Source organism: Ascidia mentula, chromosome 5, assembly GCF_947561715.1.
Source record: "Ascidia mentula chromosome 5, kaAscMent1.1, whole genome shotgun sequence".
Classification (NCBI taxonomy): Eukaryota; Metazoa; Chordata; class Ascidiacea; order Phlebobranchia; family Ascidiidae; genus Ascidia; species Ascidia mentula.
In genome coordinates this window covers 5,811,702-5,829,376 of record NC_138570.1, presented here as the reverse complement: position 1 = coordinate 5,829,376, position 17,675 = coordinate 5,811,702, and the positions used below count along the sequence as shown (strand labels likewise).

At 38.9% G+C, this 17,675-nt stretch overlaps 3 protein-coding genes across 3 annotated transcripts; 2 read left to right on the top strand and 1 right to left on the bottom strand.

Annotated features, from left to right (window-relative positions):
* The first annotated feature begins 94 nt into the window (after positions 1–94).
* LOC145902769 (von Willebrand factor A domain-containing protein 7-like) lies at positions 95–1,616 on the top strand. Its single transcript, XM_082990868.1, has 8 exons — positions 95–245; positions 305–426; positions 498–615; positions 742–864; positions 926–1,045; positions 1,145–1,206; positions 1,272–1,470; positions 1,534–1,616. Exons 1-8 carry the CDS (start codon positions 128–130, stop codon positions 1,614–1,616), a joined length of 945 nt encoding a protein of 314 aa, XP_082846994.1. The 5' UTR covers positions 95–127.
* Positions 1,617–6,604: 4,988 nt separating this feature from the next.
* LOC145903993 (dihydrolipoyl dehydrogenase, mitochondrial-like) lies at positions 6,605–10,921 on the top strand. Its single transcript, XM_082992195.1, has 11 exons — positions 6,605–6,738; positions 7,334–7,480; positions 7,663–7,801; positions 8,167–8,309; positions 8,385–8,483; positions 8,681–8,871; positions 8,933–9,031; positions 9,252–9,422; positions 9,696–9,946; positions 10,206–10,372; positions 10,621–10,921. The coding sequence occupies exons 1-11, from the start codon at positions 6,709–6,711 to the stop codon at positions 10,687–10,689; spliced, it is 1,506 nt and encodes a 501-aa protein (XP_082848321.1). The 5' UTR covers positions 6,605–6,708; the 3' UTR covers positions 10,690–10,921.
* A 77-nt stretch (positions 10,922–10,998) lies between these two features.
* LOC145903992 (interleukin-1 receptor-associated kinase 4-like) lies at positions 10,999–17,101 on the bottom strand. The gene is made up of 13 exons (XM_082992194.1): positions 16,897–17,101; positions 16,640–16,825; positions 16,513–16,570; positions 16,255–16,331; positions 16,029–16,186; positions 14,829–15,029; positions 14,393–14,511; positions 13,936–14,113; positions 13,463–13,549; positions 13,315–13,404; positions 12,932–13,109; positions 12,739–12,869; positions 10,999–12,473 (listed from the first exon to the last, which is right to left on the bottom strand). Exons 1-13 carry the CDS (start codon positions 17,054–17,056, stop codon positions 11,628–11,630), a joined length of 2,469 nt encoding a protein of 822 aa, XP_082848320.1. The 5' UTR covers positions 17,057–17,101; the 3' UTR covers positions 10,999–11,627.
* Between the last annotated feature and the right edge of the window lie 574 nt (positions 17,102–17,675).

Genomic DNA, 17,675 nt, shown 5'->3' with positions numbered 1-17,675 from the left:
ATTCTTTTCTGTTTTCAGTCGCAAAGAAACAGGAAAATAATAAAAAATATTAATAATACATGAATTTCACCGGTATTTTCTTGCAGCTCTCACGTATCTTGGCTTCGTGGTTGACGATACTGGTTCGATGTCCAATGAAATTGTTGGTGTAAAGCAATGGATAACCAACTGCGTCAACGGTCTTTACGCAGATTGCGCTACACTTCCAACAGGAGGGTGGCTTATGACTTCTTTCAACGATCCACGTATGGATTTTATGCCTTTTAGTGATGATTATTCAATTATTACAAAAACGCATTTACAGTGTCTCAAAATGGTCCCGTAATCGGCCCTACCACAGACGTTAAAGTGATTATAAATGCCATCGACAATTTGAGTGCTCATGGTGGTGGCGATTGTCCAGAATACGCATTTACAGGACTCGAGGTAAACTTATTAAGAAAGTGACGCTCGTTCCTTCGATATAATAAAACTCATGAAGCAACAAAATTTAACAGAAAGCCGTTGACGCAATCCCAGATGATGCGGGAGCTTGCAAGATATTTTTCTACACGGATGCTCTTGCAAAGGACGAATCCATGGCGGAAGCTGTCAGACAAAAATATAGCAAGAAAGGTTTGTTGTCATATTTTATGTTACACGATTTATTGGAAAATATATGAACAAACACAGATCAAACTATACGTAATAAAAAACGTCATCAATTATACTGATGTAGTAACATATATGTACTCTTTGCAGGGTGTAGCTTTATCCCATTGCTAACAAGATGCTGCAGTGAATGCGAAGATCCGCCTGAATATTACAGAGCCATCGACGGAAGAGCGGGACACACTGGAAAAAGGAAGAGGCGAAGCGCATCAGGTGTAACACAGTCAGGGTTTAATGGAGACAATTCGTCATTAACTTCTTTACATGTTTTCAGTGTCAGGTGAAAATGCATACTACATGCTTGCCAATAAAACCGGAGGAACGATTTTTCTGACCGATAAACCTTCGTCGCCGGACGAACTACTGGAATTTCTTGAAGAAGAAGTTACTTTAGGTGAATAGTTAAAGTTTAGAAAAATAAGAGGAAGAACCATTGCTGTAGAAAAGTCACATGTTACTGTACTGATAATATTTTCCATATTTTCATGCATAGGTTTTTGTCCAACAACTTTGATTGCTGGACCTCCTCCGAATGGCTACACCAATGAAAACGACGTAAGTTGGCACAGGCGTGAGTTAATGATTTTGCATGCAGTTTTTTACTACTATAAGTTTCACAGTGTAACCTGACACGTTCTTGCTGGGACCGGAGCATGGATAAATGCTTTTGCATGAGCGAAACCGAGCCATGCCCGAAAGACCCAATTGCTCCCAACTGCAAGATGGACGAGGAGCATTCCTACTTACCAGACCCAACTGATTGTGCGAAGTTTTACCAGTGTTCATTCGGAAATATATGGCGAAAAGATTGCGCTGAAGGTGTAACATTTTACATGACTTTTGCCTTTCGCATGCCACATATATATAACATGTATATTATAGGTACTGTGTTTGATCCCGCGGTTGGAACCTGCAACCACCCTTATGACACAGCACCACCCTGTGGGACGAAAGTGGTTGAGTGAGATATGTGGAGACGCATTATATCATAGTCCATCAAACAACTAACTTAATTTGTTTTTTTGACAAGCAATTTGAAATTATGTGAAAGCAAAACTTGCGTTCAGTTAATTGACGAAATAAAATTGAAAAGAAGAACAAAATGTGTTGACAGGCTTGTTTTGGTTTTCTCCAGTCTTCATTATTCCACTTCACAAATAAGTTGTGCGTTAGTATCGGAAGGTTCGGGGGGATGCAAAGTTAAAAACAAAACAAAACAACAACATATGAGCTGTTCGACGACGACGACTCAGCGATAACTGGCTGTCAACATAAAAAAATCATTATATTGAATAAATTAATTCAAGAAGTTGTAGGTGTGAATGTGTTTGGATCACGCATGAATTTAATTTGGAAGGCTGTCATGAGGACCATGGCTAAAACTAACGGTCAGCAATTTTATTTGTCAGCTGTTGAGAGTTAATTATACCATGGTTCAATCACATGCTCGTGTGGTGTATACAAACACCGAAGGTATGTTGACACTGGATGTCTCTGGCCTGTTTACTTTGTACGTGTTGCGTTTTAAAGAGTTCTGCACCAGTTTGTCAACACTGCGCACTCTACGTCCATGTAAAAAAGCACGTATTTTATCGACTTGGACGTTTTTCTCAATGACCTTATGGTAACTTTTGCATGAAATTTGCAAAAATTTTGCAACAGCAAGTGGTAACGTATCTCATCACTTTTTAACAACCTTTGACAGAGTTTATCGTGGAGCAATACGGTCCAAGGTCAAAAGTTTGAGCTCTGAAATGGTATTTTGGATTCGTACGAATAAATGCGAATATTTCCAGTAAATTGAACATTCTGTTTATGCTCGAATCACATTTCGAGAACGAAGCCTGGAAAAGTGAATACGTCGTTGGATTTATGCACGAAAATGCTATTGCGAGAAAAGTCGAAGTTTTATGCGTTGAAACGTTCCAGCAGTGGCTTCTTCCTTTCTGGAATACAACAAACACACAAACACGGTTTAACGATTATTTTTACGATAGAAATATTTTACCACAAGAATTTTCCACTCATAAAAGCTTCTTTGATTACAATGATTCCTACGGACTGATGTTGTTCAACTCGTTAAGGTCGTCAAACAAACTTTAAATTGTAATCAATTGACCAATTAGGCGGGCCGTGGCCCCCAAATAAATAGATTAACGACTTGTCAAGCCAACAGAAACAATCCAGAACGAGAAAAATTGTCAACCCATTCGAACGTTTAGCAAGAAATAAAATTGTTTGAACAAAGCAAAGCATGGCTCAAGCACACAGCACACTGCACCGAGAAAGCGAAAGTTGCTGAATTTACAGCCCGATCATCTTGTATAAAATGCTAATGACCAGTTCAGAGTAAACCACATCCATGTTTTTGAAGTTGTTGCATATTTCAGAAAATGAAAACGACTTTCCTGATATTGGTCGGTTTGTTCGTCGGTCAATGTTTGTGTTCAGGTAAAGATTAGCTTAATCCTTCATAGTTATTTAGGCGGGTTTGCAAAACCTTTGTAGTTAATTGCAGTAACATATATTTTATCTACGAATGATAGTTTTTGCAAACTTTATTAACGCAAACTACGTTTTCAGACCCAGAGTGCATGGACGAACAATCCAATCCAATTTCTACTGGGCTGTTTAAAAAAGAAGGGGATTGTAAACAATATTACCAATGTTCTCACGGTATAAACACTTTCTTGATAATGTGTTGTTTCAGAAATATGTTTATTCCTATGTTTGTTTAGGGAAGCTATATGTTCATCAGTGTGGAGATGGTATGGCTTTTGACTCCACCATTGGTATGTGCAACTATGCTATCCGCGTTTATCCATGTCAGAATTTGGCTGGTGTTCGTAAGTATCCGTGACTCTGCGTGAAAATAGGTTATTGTTTTGTTCAGTTATCACTGTTACTTTTTTTTGCAGCTCCGCATCTGGTCGATTATTGCAGGAATAATGACGGATCAAATTCGCAACCACCTCCAATCGCCAAACCAGGGACATGCGATATTTTTTATAAATGCTTCGGAGGTATGATAAACCGTGTTTAATATTCACGTTTAAACGCTACTAATGCAGAATGATGATGATTTTAGTTTTTCGTTGAGCATGTTCACTATTCAATTTTTTTTGTCAACAGTTCGTCTGGAGGAGACAACATGTCCTCCTGGTCAGAATTTTAACCCAAATATCGACTATTGTGACTTTAAACAAAATTTTCCATGTGTTCCGGTAAGCACGACAACCGTCAGTCCTCCACCTTCAACCACCGACTTGACACCTGGCCAATCTTCAACGGTCACATCTACAACAACTGTTGTTTCAAGTAATATTTCGCAGATGTTTGATTTAAACTTAGTAAATGAATACCCTTCTTCGCGAGTTCTTATAGTTACTTAATACATGTTGCTAAAAAAGCTAAAATCAAAAGTTTAACCTTGCAACCTGTATTTTTATGCAGCTGTCACGTATCTTGGCTTCGTAGTTGACAATACTGGTTCGATGGCCAATGAGATTGAAGGGGTCAAGGAATGGATAAGGAAATGCGTCAACGGTCTGGGCAAGGATTGTGCCACACTTCCAACAGGGGGCTGGTTAATGACATCTTTTAATGACCCATGTATGGATTTTAAGTCCATAGTCTTGGTATCCGTGAATAATTCAACAATCAACTAATCTTGTTTACAGTGTCTCAAAATGGCCCTGTTATTGGCCCTACCACTAATGTTGAGGTTATAATAAACGCCATTGGTGGTTTAATAGCTCATGGTGGTTATGATTGTCCAGAATACGCTTTTACAGGGCTTGAGGTATTTTCATGAAAACAATTAACAACAATTCAAAGATTAACACAGAACAAAAACAAAGCAGGAATTAATTTTACCAGAACGCCATTGACGCAATACCAGATGATGCCGGGGCTTGCAAGATTTTTTTCTACACAGATGCTCTTGCAAAAGACGAATACATGGCGGAATCTGTCAGACAAAAATATACGAAGAAAGGTTTGCTTAAATTGTGGCACGATTTTTGTCTAATAATTTATTAGTCCTGCCAGTGTCAAAATAAACTTATTTTTACTGAAGGACAAAAATATGAATTGTTAGCAAACACACGTTTAAAAAATAGACTAAAATGTGCAATTACTAAAAATCAAAAACATGATAATAGGGAAGGTGCCAAATTGGCTTGTATTACTAATGTAGTAACATATCATACCCTTTGTAGGATGTAGCTTTATTCCCATACTAACAAGATGTTGCGGTAAATGCGAAGACCCGCCAGAATATTACAGAGCCATCGACGGAAGAACTGGACAAACAGAAAAAAGGAGGAGGCGAAGTGCATCAGGTGTAACACAGTCAAGGTTTTTATGTAGACAACCGGCATTAACTTTTTTACATGTTTTCAGTGTCTGGTGAAAATGCATACTACATGCTTGCCAATAAAACCGGAGGAACGATTTTTCTTACCGATAAACCTTCGTCGCCGAACGAACTACTGGAATTTCTTGAAGAAGAAGTTACTTTAGGTGACTAGTCACAAATTCACAAAACGATAAAAACGCCCAGATACAGAGAAAAGGCACAATTTGGCTTACTAATCATATTTTAAATTTGTTACAGGTTTTTGCCCAACATCTTTAATTGCTGGACCTCCTCCCAATGGCTACACCAATGAACACGACGTACGTTAGCAAAAATGTGAAGTAAATTGGCGGTTTTGCACAGAGTTTTTACTACTATAAGTTTCACAGTGTAACCTGACACGTTCTTGCTGGGACCGGAGCATGGATAAATGTTTTTGCATGAGCGAAACCGAGCCCTGCCCGAAAGACCCAATTGTCGACCCCAATTATTGCAAGATGGATGAGGAGCATTCCTACTTACCAGACCCAACTGATTGTGCGAAGTTCTACCAGTGTTCATTCGGAAATATATGGCGAAAAGATTGCGCTGAAGGTGTAACATTTTACATGACTTTTGCCTTTCGCATGCCACATATATATAACATGTATATTATAGGTACTGTGTTTGATCCCGCGGTTGGAACCTGCAACCACCCTTATAACACAGCACCACCCTGTGGGACGAAAGTGGTTGAGTGAGATTTGTGGAGACAAGCTGCTTTAATTATTCCTAGTAATTCATTATTGCACTTTATTGATAATTGAAAACTTTTAAAATGCAGTTAGCCTATCTATTTTGTATTTTGGTGAGAAATATAACCTCTGTAACATTTTGCTGTATTGGTGGTGTATTGGATAAATAAAAAAGCTGTCAATAATACGTGTTACACGTCGTATTATCAACTGCTATTATTTACTGACTCCTAGTATACTGACTTTAATAAGCCAGTAAATTAACATTGCATTTACCTTAGTTTGTTTTTTGACCACCTGATTAATGTGACATCCTAGACTCGGAGGAGATTCTGCAGCGTCGTATTGTTATTTAAGAACACCATGTCCACCTGACTGAACATACTTCCAAACAACTTTGAATCAAATTGAAATAAAACGACAAGAACGGCAAAGTCCGGCGCAGTGATACTTGTATCTGTTCTCTCCTCGTCTGTTTTTCTTCTCTTTTGCATCAATTAGTCGACAGTGTGGTAGGTGTTTAACTTAACGCAATAGTCTGTACTATTTTCCCGAAAAGTTTTCCGGCACTAAAAAATCAAACACGAATTCTAATTGAATGAGTCGCCAGATTGCTTACGAAGACCACGGCAAGGCGAACAAAACGGCAATATTGGTCGATGCAGCACTAATTCAACAATAACAGAATACATTTAATATGTTACCTTAAATGATCGAAAACAACAAAAGGGTATGTTGACATCTTCATAAAAATACCATCCACATCATAATTCCAAGACTTTTCGACAAAAGTATGACACAACAGATTGTAGAGGTCTGGATGTTTAAGTTGAAGGACATGAGTCAGCTCCTTTTACTTCGTGAGTGATAGTTTTGCCAACCTCGTAACGTTTCATATTGTTAGTGTTTTTCTTCTAATTATTGTAGCAAATAAATCTTAGGGAGTCAACACAGGATATAAGGATGTTAAAGTTTGTTTCACGTATAATTAATGTGAGTATTGGTAATTTGAAGAGTTGTTGTTAGGCCACTAGATTGGAAATTATGTAATTTGCGTAGAGGATTTTTTTTGGCGAAAGTCGAGTGCGCGGAAAAACTGTCGATTTTCGTATGTTAATGCATTAGCTTTTTGTTTATGCGCATATTGCTGATAAAAATTTATAAATCCTCCACGCATGCCATTCTCACCAATCAGGGGCCACCGGGTACTTAAAATCCTGACAAGTGACAACCAAATAAATACAAATTTCTTGCTGTGCTTAGTAAAATATTTGTGCTGTTGTTTATTGTTAATCCATGCAAGTTATTTGATTTATGTGCAAAAAAAGCCATAATATTGCAAAGCTGCAGACAGGGTGTGTACACGCACTGTTTCGACCTGTAAGGTCTCATCAGTGCAGCTGTTGTGTGGCACTGTGCTAGCTTTCACACTAGCAGGCACACTAGTCTCCACTTTGTGGTACCTTTCGGTCAACGTCGATCTGCAGGGTACCCTATACTAGGTACCGAACCTACCTAGTATTATTTGATTTCTATATTTGTAATTGCTCTTGTAGACTATAAGTTTGACAGTAAGTTTTATCTGTAGGTTAGCTCACCTCATTCACGACGACTACCACAAGTTCTCTCTGCAAGTTACAGTGGTGGAACAACACACAATGCTGATTTGGTCGTCATTGGTTCAGGTCCTGGTGGTTATGTCGCCGCTATTAAAGCTGCTCAGTTAGGCTTCAAGGTATGAGTTAGATTCGTGTGAGTTTAACTGTTATGTTTTGTATTTGTGTAAACGTAAGTTGAAACGCTGGAAAAACATAAACATTCAAAAAAACCTTGTAATGCCGGTTGTTGACAAATACCCACATACATATCTGTTTTTTTTTGTAGTTTAATTTCCATTGACCTATGTTACTTTTGCAGACAGTTTGCATTGAAAAAGAGTCCACACTTGGAGGGACATGTTTAAATGTTGGCTGCATTCCCTCCAAGGCTCTTCTTAACAACTCACATTACTACCACCTGGCATCTGGAAAGGACTTTGCTATGAGAGGCATTGATGGTAAGGATGTAATATTGATGAAGTCTTTGTTCTAAATTGGTGATAAATTCTTTGGTTTGTGTGACAAGTTTTTTATTTTCAAACATACATAATGAGTTGTGCATTTTGAAAATTGGTAAAGATGAAGGGAGATAAAACCTTCTGATGTTCTACCAAAAGTAAAGTAGATCATGTTTTTATTAGTCTCATTGTAGTTGAAAAATATCCAATGAAACCATGTTATATAAAAATGTGGGAAAATATTTCAAACAATATGAAGTTGCATGACATCAAGAGGGTCAGCAAAATATGAATTTCTTAAACTAAACAAACTGACTGCAGTGCTAAAAGAATTCACCGACTTACAATAAAACATAACTTTACAGTTGAAGTAAAGTTAAACTTGGACAAAATGATGGAACAAAAAAGGAATGCAGTCACTGGCCTTACATCAGGCATTGCAGGCCTCTTCAAAGCAAATAAAGTTACAAGAGTGGATGGTCATGGAACCATTAAAAGTCCCACACAGGTTCTACATCTTGAAAATACTTATGTTATAAAACTGAAGTCTTAACTTGGTATTTCTTTATATCTTTGACATCAGGTTGTGGCAACAAAGTCCGACGGAAGCCAAGATACGATTAACACAAAGAATATTTTGATTGCAACAGGGTCAGAAGTGACGCCCTTTCCCGGTTTGGAGGTGAAATTTATCAAAGTTCTTATATATCAAAAAGTCTTGTTACATCCTGTGTGATATGTACTGTATGTACCCACAATTAGTTCATTACATAACGGTTTATATATTTAAGCCATTGTATTTTAAAACGGCTGAATACAGATTATCAGAATCAACATCATCACAAGGGGCTAAGTAACGCACATTGTACTACTTCATAGATTGATGAAGAAACAATTATCTCCTCCACTGGCGCTCTTTCCCTCAAGGAAGTTCCAAAGCGCTTGATACTGATCGGTGCTGGTGTGATAGGTGTTGAACTTGGATCGGTATGGTCAAGGCTTGGTTCACAAGTTACTGCAGTGGAGTTTTTAGGCCATGTCGGGGGAATGGGAATAGACATGGAAGTGTCGTAAGTACAAAAACCTTTCACGAACCCTGAAGTATCACAATTTTATTTTTTAACTTTTTAGAAAAACCTTCCAGCGGACTTTGACCAAGCAAGGAATGAAGTTTAAGTTAAATACCAAAGTTATTTCAGCAACAAAGAATGCTTCAGGCATTGCAGTGAAGTAAGCACCTTTGAAGTTTTAAAAGCAGTTTTATTGCACTTTTTGCATGGGTTAGGTACATTTACATAGTTTACAGGCTTCAAGATAAATTAATTGTGAACATAAATACAAACATACTAAAAGTTTGGCTGAAGTAAAAATGTGGTGTTCCCAAAATGTTTGCTTCAACATTTACAGTTTTGGGTGAAAAAGTGTAACATTGTCCGAATTATTTGTACAGTGTTGAGGCAGCAAAAGGTGGCAAAGAAGAGACAATGGAATGCGATGTTCTGCTTGTTTGCATTGGAAGGAGGCCATACACCAACAACCTTGGTCTTGAGAATGTTGGTGTTAAGTTGGAACCCAGGGGAACTATTGGTGTGAATGAACGGTTTCAAACCTCCTGCCCAAAGTTAGTTTCCATGTGTAAAAAAAGGTTTTAAAGGTTATCATTGGTTTAAACCAAATTACAGTGACCCTAATTGCACTATAAGACTGGATCCATTATACAATCAGAAATCCATTTTGTGGCAAAAAGTATTTTGAAACTTTGCAATTTTAGAAAATAAGTTTGCCTGACTGAAATGTTACATTCCCAAAAATGCAGATATTTTTGGCTCATTCCAACTATCTTCATTATGTAAATTGGTTATTTGGTAAACTTAACACCAAAAAAATTGTGTAGTGTTTATGCCATTGGGGACTGCATCCAAGGACCGATGCTTGCACACAAAGCAGAAGACGAGGGTATCATATGTGTGGAGGGCATGACTGGTGCTCCGGTACATATCGATTACAATTGTGTACCTTCTGTCATATACACACACCCAGAAGTTGGCTGGGTTGGAAAAACTGAGGAAAATCTAAAGGAAGAAAATATTCCTTACAAGATAGGAAAGTTTCCGTTCTCCGCTAACAGCAGAGCAAAAACTAACGGTACAATGACTTTATTGTTTTGTTTCTGATCATGTAGTTTTCTAGAGCTAGGTTGGAATGTTTTGTGTCTAGGATTTATAAGGTGTTACCTGTAATCTTTATGTTTTATAGTCATAGATTGTTATGAAGTTCAAATGAAAAAAAAAAGAGTCATTTAAGCTTGCAGTTTACTAAACAACTAAAATAATGAAGTTGTGTAGTTTGTACTTCTATTAATAACATCTAATCTTCAATAACATGTCTACCCTTTTTGCTGCAGCTGACACAGATGGATTTGTGAAGATTCTCAGTCACAAGGAAACAGATAGGATTTTGGGAGCACATATTATTGGTGGTGGGGCTGGTGAAATGATTAACGAGGCTGTCTTGGCAATGGAATATGGGGCCTCGGCTGAAGATATTGCAAGAGTATGTCATGCTCATCCAGTAAGTCTCGGCAGTTATTAAATATTTCATACGAGTATCTAAATTCACCACTTAGCTGAAGTATTTCAATTTTATTACTCACAGTGGATTTTTTTTTTATGATAACCTTCTTCGCTATAAATAGAATATTCTTTTTGTGTGTTGACTTTCAGACAGTTTCTCATGAAGATATTAGGTTTATTCTTTTTTTTTTTTATTTCTGTCCTAATTTTGAGTCTTTTTTGTTTAAAAAGGTTGCTTTTTTTCAGACACTCTCTGAAGCTTTCAGAGAAGCCAACCTGATGGCTTATTGTGGTAAGCCAATCAACAACGTGTAGGCGTCAGACTTCAGCTCCCTAAACCTAGGGTACACCAGTTGACTCGTCGGCGTGCAATACAGCTTTTCCAGCATCATAGTCAAGTTCCGTTTATGTGACAGTTAAGCTCTCATACACAAAAAGAGTAGTCGCTAACGTATAGCTGTTGTTTATGATTTGCCCATTTGCTTTTGTGCCTCTTTTCATTTTACGGTATAATATATTAAAAACTGTTGGTTTTTCTTTTACATGCTGAAGAGAGTGGTGCAGGGTGTTTTTACAGCAACTAAAACAGACAGGTTTATTGCAATTTGTACAACCAAAGAAGTGCAACATGACTGTTGCCCTTGTGAAATAGTAAAATTAGTCGAACAATAATGATAAAAGAGCTGCAATGATTTTCATGCAATACCTACTGCTTCTTGTATAAAAAAGTTAAGTTTGGTGGAAAGTGGCACAACACAAAGGAACCTCAAAGTATTATTATAGGTAAGGGAAGATGCGCCTACTTGATACAAACACAAGCAAGAAAATTGCAAACAAATTTACAAAAGCTGAGCAATAAGTATTTAACATTTAGTGCAGTGATTCCCAACCTTTTTGTGGTTGCGTTCCACTTGGAGGTAAAACAACTTCGACACGTACCACCTAGTTGAGTGTTACAAAGTAACCTAGGGGATGAAGTAACAAACATTTTGTGATCACTTACGGTTTTTTAAATTTGAACTATGTCCGCAAATTACGAAAAAGGGCTCCCATACCACCTGGAATGCCGTCGCGTACCACTAACGGTACGTGTACCACCGGTTGCGAAACACTGATTTAATGTATGACTACATAACAAGACTGACAAAAACGTTGTGGACGAACAATATGATTAAGTTGGGTGTTTTGTATGATAGCCATCAATCTAACAGAAGTTGTTTTACAGGCGTAGGCAGAGAAAAATATCAGTACCATCAGTCGCTCGTGCTGGACTCGGTCGGCACTCTGCTGTTGTTGTCTCTGAAAATCTGCGTGTAGCTCTGACCCTCGTTGATCCGGACCATCAGGGTCTCCTTGATCAGATTCATGCTGACCGGCGGCGGAGAGGACTGCGATGACGTCGCTGAATAAGACGGAAAGCTGCGAGGGTGCGGGATGTTTGGCGACGGAAACTGGAACGACGAGATGTCGTGGTATGGCGCCTCCGATGGGCTACTCTCATCCAACTGGCTCGCCGAAAAGCCACCTCCATGGGCTAAGGGCAGATCTTTGGGTACCTGGCTTCGCTCAGCATGGGGGTGGTTCACCTGGTGGTCGAGATCCAAGCTGGTGAAGGTGTCGGGCGTGCAATCAAGAGGCGGTGTCGTCCACTGCGAAGAGGGGGCAAGATGCTGCTGTCCCTGCTGGGAGCTATCCTCATACAAACACCTTGGCTTCGGAGCCCGGCTCAAGTCTAGGTTGTAAGGGTTGTTGGGCGATGCCTGGGTGTTGCTCGGTCCCGGCATGTTAAACGGACCCGGGCTGTACAAATCAATGTGATTCCTTGATTCGCTGGAGCCATGAAAATCCTCTGAGAAGCAACTGCTATTAGCGATGTTGCTGTTTACAGATGGTGGGTACAAGTGAGCCTGATGGTTTCCAAGGGGTCGATGGTTGTCGAAGGTGTCCTTGCTGACGACCCGGTATTGACCACTCACCGAGGTACCAGTGGATGATGGACCATGGCTCTCAGTTTCGTCTTCAGACGACTGATGGATGTGCAGGCGATCGAAGTCGTGATCAAGGGCTTTGGACTTCAAAGAGTCAAACTTCCTCAGCTTCTGCATAGAAGTGAGAATACGTAAGCACGAGGTTCCAAACTGCATTTCCTTTTATCAACTCCACTTTTGTGGCAGCTTTTTTTAACAATTTATACTGATAACAGTCACCGTTAAGGTTTCAGATTTACGTGTAATCTTAACAAGATAATTCGTTTACCATAAGCCAATTTACATGTGCGTAGGTGCACTAAAAACTAACCTCAAAACAACCATGGAAAGGCGTATGCTATACTCCTTACAAATGTATAAAAAACGCCATGGCTACCTGTTCACCAAGCAGCGAATGGTCCTCCGACTCGACTGGAATCCGGCTGAGACTGGATTCAACCTGTCCGTTGTGCTTCGCAAACCACTCGCATCGTTGGGTGGTCGTAGTTGACATCGCTGTGGGCACGTCTATTAACACACAGACGCGAGTAGTGTGATGTTGTCTTCATGGTAAATCTCTCCGCACTTACCAATAATTTCAGGCAGCGACTCGGATTTTCTGCCGTAAATCTTTGCCACTTTTTGGTCGATTTTTTCGAGGTCCAAGAGAGTTTGGGCCATCTTGGGGCGTTTGTGCCTCTTTTCGTGGCTGCAGTCAAGAGCGAGGGAAACAAACAGGGAGGCCAGCTCTTGGGGCAGTTTGGTGATCTGCACAAGAACGGCGTATTGCAATCGGCGCACTTTATGCGATTTATGTTCCTTTGCACAGAACTTTTATATTAATTTAACTTCTGGAATAAAGATATAGTTGACAATTTTATCACAGCTTTTCGTTTAATGTAAGTGTAGTTTTGTTTGTATCTCCGTTGTTTAAAGACACCTGATTCAACAGCCAAGCTACAACATAACTAACCCGCGGGTCTTGCAGATTGTACAGCAATTCTGACGTCTTTTCCTTGCCAATTCTGTCAGCATCTGAAGCGATGTTGTCCATGTAGTCTCTCTGTAACATATTTTGGCTATAAAACACTGTTTTCCTGTACAACAGTTTCCAAGCTCACCAGCATGGGAGTTTCCTTGGATCGATCGTAAGCCCGACGTCCAGTATACAGCTCAAGCAAAACCACGCCGAACGCATAGGTATCCACCTGCAACAAAAAATCGACATTATGAAACTATGCACCAATGTTTCATGTAATGGCATGATCGCCGCACTGCGCAGTTTGTGATCACACGTAGCATCGAGATCATTAGGTTTACATGTAAACTCACTAAACCATTGCAAATTTACTCTGTCTTGAAATTCCTGTCCTGGTACGATAAAGACTTCGATTTTGCAAAACAAATGAGTTTTTCAAATTACATTCCTTGTCTTGCCGAAGTTATTTAACTGACAAGAGCATTGTAAGCGAGACCATAGCTGTACTGGTGAGACCTATCAGGCCGAAGCAGGCCCAGCTTACTATAAATTCCTTGTTTTTAAGTAAAGATCAAAAAGCAAAAACAGCCAATATAACTCTCGTTGAGGACGAACCTGTACGGAGAGCTTCTTGGTCTGGATGTACTCGTAGGCAAGGTAACCAAGAGTTCCAGGGGTGTGCTCATTTGCGAGTCGTATGTAGGTCGCAGTTGTGGCGTTGGTCGGCATTTCCCTCGCTAGCCCAAAGTCACCAAGTTTTGCAGTGAAGCTCGCATCCAGCAGAATGTTGGCACTGTTAAAAATAAACACCTATAACAGGCAAGGATTGCAACAAATAGACAAAAAAGATATGAGGTAGCCTTACATCCTATTCTGATCGTCAACAAATGGCACACGCAGTTTAATGGCGCGTGAAGATTCAGCAATGTTTAAACGCCACAACTTTATACATATCCATTTTTAACACAAACAAGCATCACAATTTAGCTTTAGAGAACACAATAAAAAAAACAGAACAAAGGTTTAAAATTTACAATAAACTCGAATGTGACACTCATTTAGGGGCACTTACGTTTTGATGTCGCCATGTATGAGAGGTTTCGACTTCATCGTGTGAAGAAATTGAAGGCCCCGGGCCGCACCACAAGCCACCCGCACGCGAATATCCCAATTCATCGGCTCAGACTTGTTCTGTAAAGTACACACAAATGTTTGATACAACTTAAGGTATCATGTGGTGGCTCGTTTGTGTTTTAAATGCAATTTAGGATAAACTAAAATTGCCTTGGTTAAGAAAATGTAGTCGAAATAAGCCCCTCACGCAGTAAGCACGAGGTTATTTTATGTTGTAATTTTTAATGAAAAGTTTCCATATGTGTCACGCACAGCAAGTGGCGCTGGAAAAAGGTGGATTTTCGAAACAAAATAGAAAATGCCATAAATATTAGCATCGATGTATGTAACAAAACGTTTAGGTAAAGCTCAGTTGGTGAACTAACAATTCATACCAAGCACTGTAAGCGGTCTTGCAGAGATCCGTTTTTCATATAATCGTATATAAGACATGGATCGGGCCCATCTAACGACCAGCCGTACAACGCGATAACGTTCGGGTGCCGATACTCAGCCAGATAATTAAGCTCGTTACGGAGATCATCGTGCTGGCGGTGCGTCTCAATAACGGATGTGGTCAGTTCGTTATCCTTGTCCTGGTAATAGGGCAGATTATTCGAATTAGGAATTAAAGGTGAGGTTTGTCGAACCGTCGTCCTACGCAACATTTTCGTGGAAATGTATTCCAGTTTTCACATAAGGGGGACTGTGGTGAGATGTTTTAGAACAAATTAATAAAAACTTTAATCTTCAATTTTGTAATACGATTCGCTGCTGTAACTTGAATTCCAAAAATAGCCAAAATGTTACAGGATTGCAACAAAGAACCCTTTTCCGGTCGGGTTAACGTTGAGTCAGTGAGGGATTTTTGTAATAAACTATGCCAGGCCATGCTTGGCCCTGGCTCCCTTTTCAATTTGTTTGCCAACCACCAAAGCAAGAATGAATCATCTAACGAAAAATGATCCGTTTTATTATTTAAAGCTGAGCATGAGTTTAAGCTATGAAGATCAGGAAATATCTTATCTCTGACAAGATAGTCCTAAATTCAAACAATTGTGCACAAATTGTTCAACTAAATTATGGCTGCGTAATTACTGACCCAGTTCACCATTGAAAGATTTTCTATACAAAGATAAATTGATGTTAAAAGCATTTATATAAAAATGTCAAGTCAACATTATATCAAAATAGCTGCTTTGGAGAAAATAAATTATTATCTTAAAGTAGAGCACATGAACCCATGTCTATACTATTAATATCTGCACAGTGCACTGAACAGTAGTGAGTGAAAGGGCAACTCTATTACCATACAAACCCTAATGTTAAGCACATTACCACAGGAAATCAACACAAATGTGATATTGTCTTCGAAGAATACCATGTCATTTGCATATACATCGCTTTTCTGAATGTACTGGTTCCTATTTTAACACTCCCTTGCCTATTTGGTAAATATGTCAGGTTTTATGTTAAATGCTAAAAACTGTCATTTTTTTTAATAAATGTCAAAATTTCTAAAATGATTTAAACTTTTACTAATTATAAAAACATAGTTTGGCGCATTTTTCTAATAACTTTAGCTAACTACTTACAATCTTCAAAACTTTGCAGGCAAACAGGGTCTTGTTTAAAATCACTTTGTACACTTTTCCAAATGCCCCAGCACCAAGTTCCATTTCTAGACTGAAGTGGTTTGTTCCAGTTTTAATGTCCTCGAAGGAAAAGTGACAAGTATTGATTCCATGCCATCCTACAATATTGAAACATAGTTCAACAGCTTGCAACTTCCGAAAATATCCAAATAAAATTTTTACTTACCATTGGTAGAACCAGCTTTCTCCTTTGTCTTTGGCAAAGCTTGAAAACCAGTTTCATACGGTAAAATATCACATGACCTGCAACATAAACAAAAGTGGAATGTTTATCATCTAACACAACCAAGCAAACCACAACACCTTGTATATATCATATATGTCTGCTCTTAACAAATATGCTTGCACGTACATACGGCAACATCGTACACTCAATCAAACGTCACCCAATTTATAAAATAACAAAATGTGAATTTAGCCATACCGTGGTGGAAGCGACATCATTAAAGAAGCTGACATTGGTGGCAGATCTTCATCGAGATCTAAGTAAAATAGTTGTTAAAACAACAGCAATTAAATTGCTCCCAAATGGAATTCGAAATATGGCATACCAAACTCTCCAAGAAATTCCTGGGCCAACTGCACCAAACCAATTTCGATCAAAATTTCATAAAGGTGTCGAATTCGGAGCATCCTGAATGAACAATCGCGCAGCAGATTTTCTGTGGGGCTATCATGCATTTCAAATGCAAGCAGCAGTTTTTTGCTGTGCGTTTCATCAAAGCCAAGTCTACTCACTTCAAACCAAAACAAACAAAAGTTGTTTTACTAGTTTCTTCATAGGACCTGTCAAATAAAACCCACTTACCAAGTTTTTCCCAGTACCCCTGATTTTTGTGTATGGTGTAATCTATTTCAGTACAGAGCTTTGATCTTCTATCAGCTGGAATGTCGTCAATGTACTTCCGACTTGAGTAAGGATTGATTAAAATGCTTTCCAGCTTGGACGATGCCATGCTGCACTGCATGATAACCAGAGATGTGTGATTCAGTTTCTTATATGCATGATGTACCTTTCTGTCACGTGAAAACAAAAACATTCAAAATAAAACACAGCTAACCAACATGCATACAAAACAAAGTTAACAAGGTAAACATTATATGCAGGTAAAAATGCAAGGGTCGGGTCTGGTGTAAGACCCAAACTCAACATTGCCCCCAAAATTTTAACAAATTAATTTCATCCTGTTTCCAGACAGAAGTTTAACACAGTCTACTTCACGATTGCACCACCACTACTAAACAAATGTACAAACAGTTCTTTGAGTCTGGAAACTCGTCACGATTTTGTCAATATCACGCACGAATGACCACGAAAGTTGAAAAATCCCAGAGGTAGCTTGGGACTTTTCTTTGGTTCAGCAGAACCTGACCTGGAAATTACGCAGACGGCTAAACGCGATAATATCGTCATTATCTTTCCTGAGGCAAAGTAGGGCCAACAAAAACAAACCCGCGCAGGGTTCCTAAACTCTGTCCAGTTACTGCTGTGGAGAGGTTAATATGCGCTGAGTTTAAATTGATCTGAAAACTAAAATAAGCACAAGTAAGACTTATCAATTGATGTAAACATGACTTATTTTTCAA

Coding starts and splice junctions, on each gene's coding strand:
- LOC145903993 (XM_082992195.1), top strand. CDS start 6,709: ATGTTAAAGTTTGTTTCACGTATAATTAAT. Junction 8,872..8,932: donor GGAATAGACATGGAAGTGTC/GTAAGTACAAAA, acceptor TTAACTTTTTAG/AAAAACCTTCCAGCGGACTT. Junction 9,032..9,251: donor GCTTCAGGCATTGCAGTGAA/GTAAGCACCTTT, acceptor TTATTTGTACAG/TGTTGAGGCAGCAAAAGGTG.
- LOC145903992 (XM_082992194.1), bottom strand. CDS start 17,056: ATGCAGTGCAGCATGGCATCGTCCAAGCTGGAAAGCATTTTAATCAAT. Junction 16,826..16,896: donor GGGGTACTGGGAAAAACTTG/GTAAGTGGGTTT, acceptor TTTGGTTTGAAG/TGAGTAGACTTGGCTTTGAT. Junction 16,571..16,639: donor GGAATTTCTTGGAGAGTTTG/GTATGCCATATT, acceptor TATTTTACTTAG/ATCTCGATGAAGATCTGCCA.
- LOC145902769 (XM_082990868.1), top strand. CDS start 128: ATGTCCAATGAAATTGTTGGTGTAAAGCAATGGATAACCAACTGCGTC. Junction 865..925: donor GAAGAGGCGAAGCGCATCAG/GTGTAACACAGT, acceptor ACATGTTTTCAG/TGTCAGGTGAAAATGCATAC. Junction 1,471..1,533: donor GCGAAAAGATTGCGCTGAAG/GTGTAACATTTT, acceptor TGTATATTATAG/GTACTGTGTTTGATCCCGCG.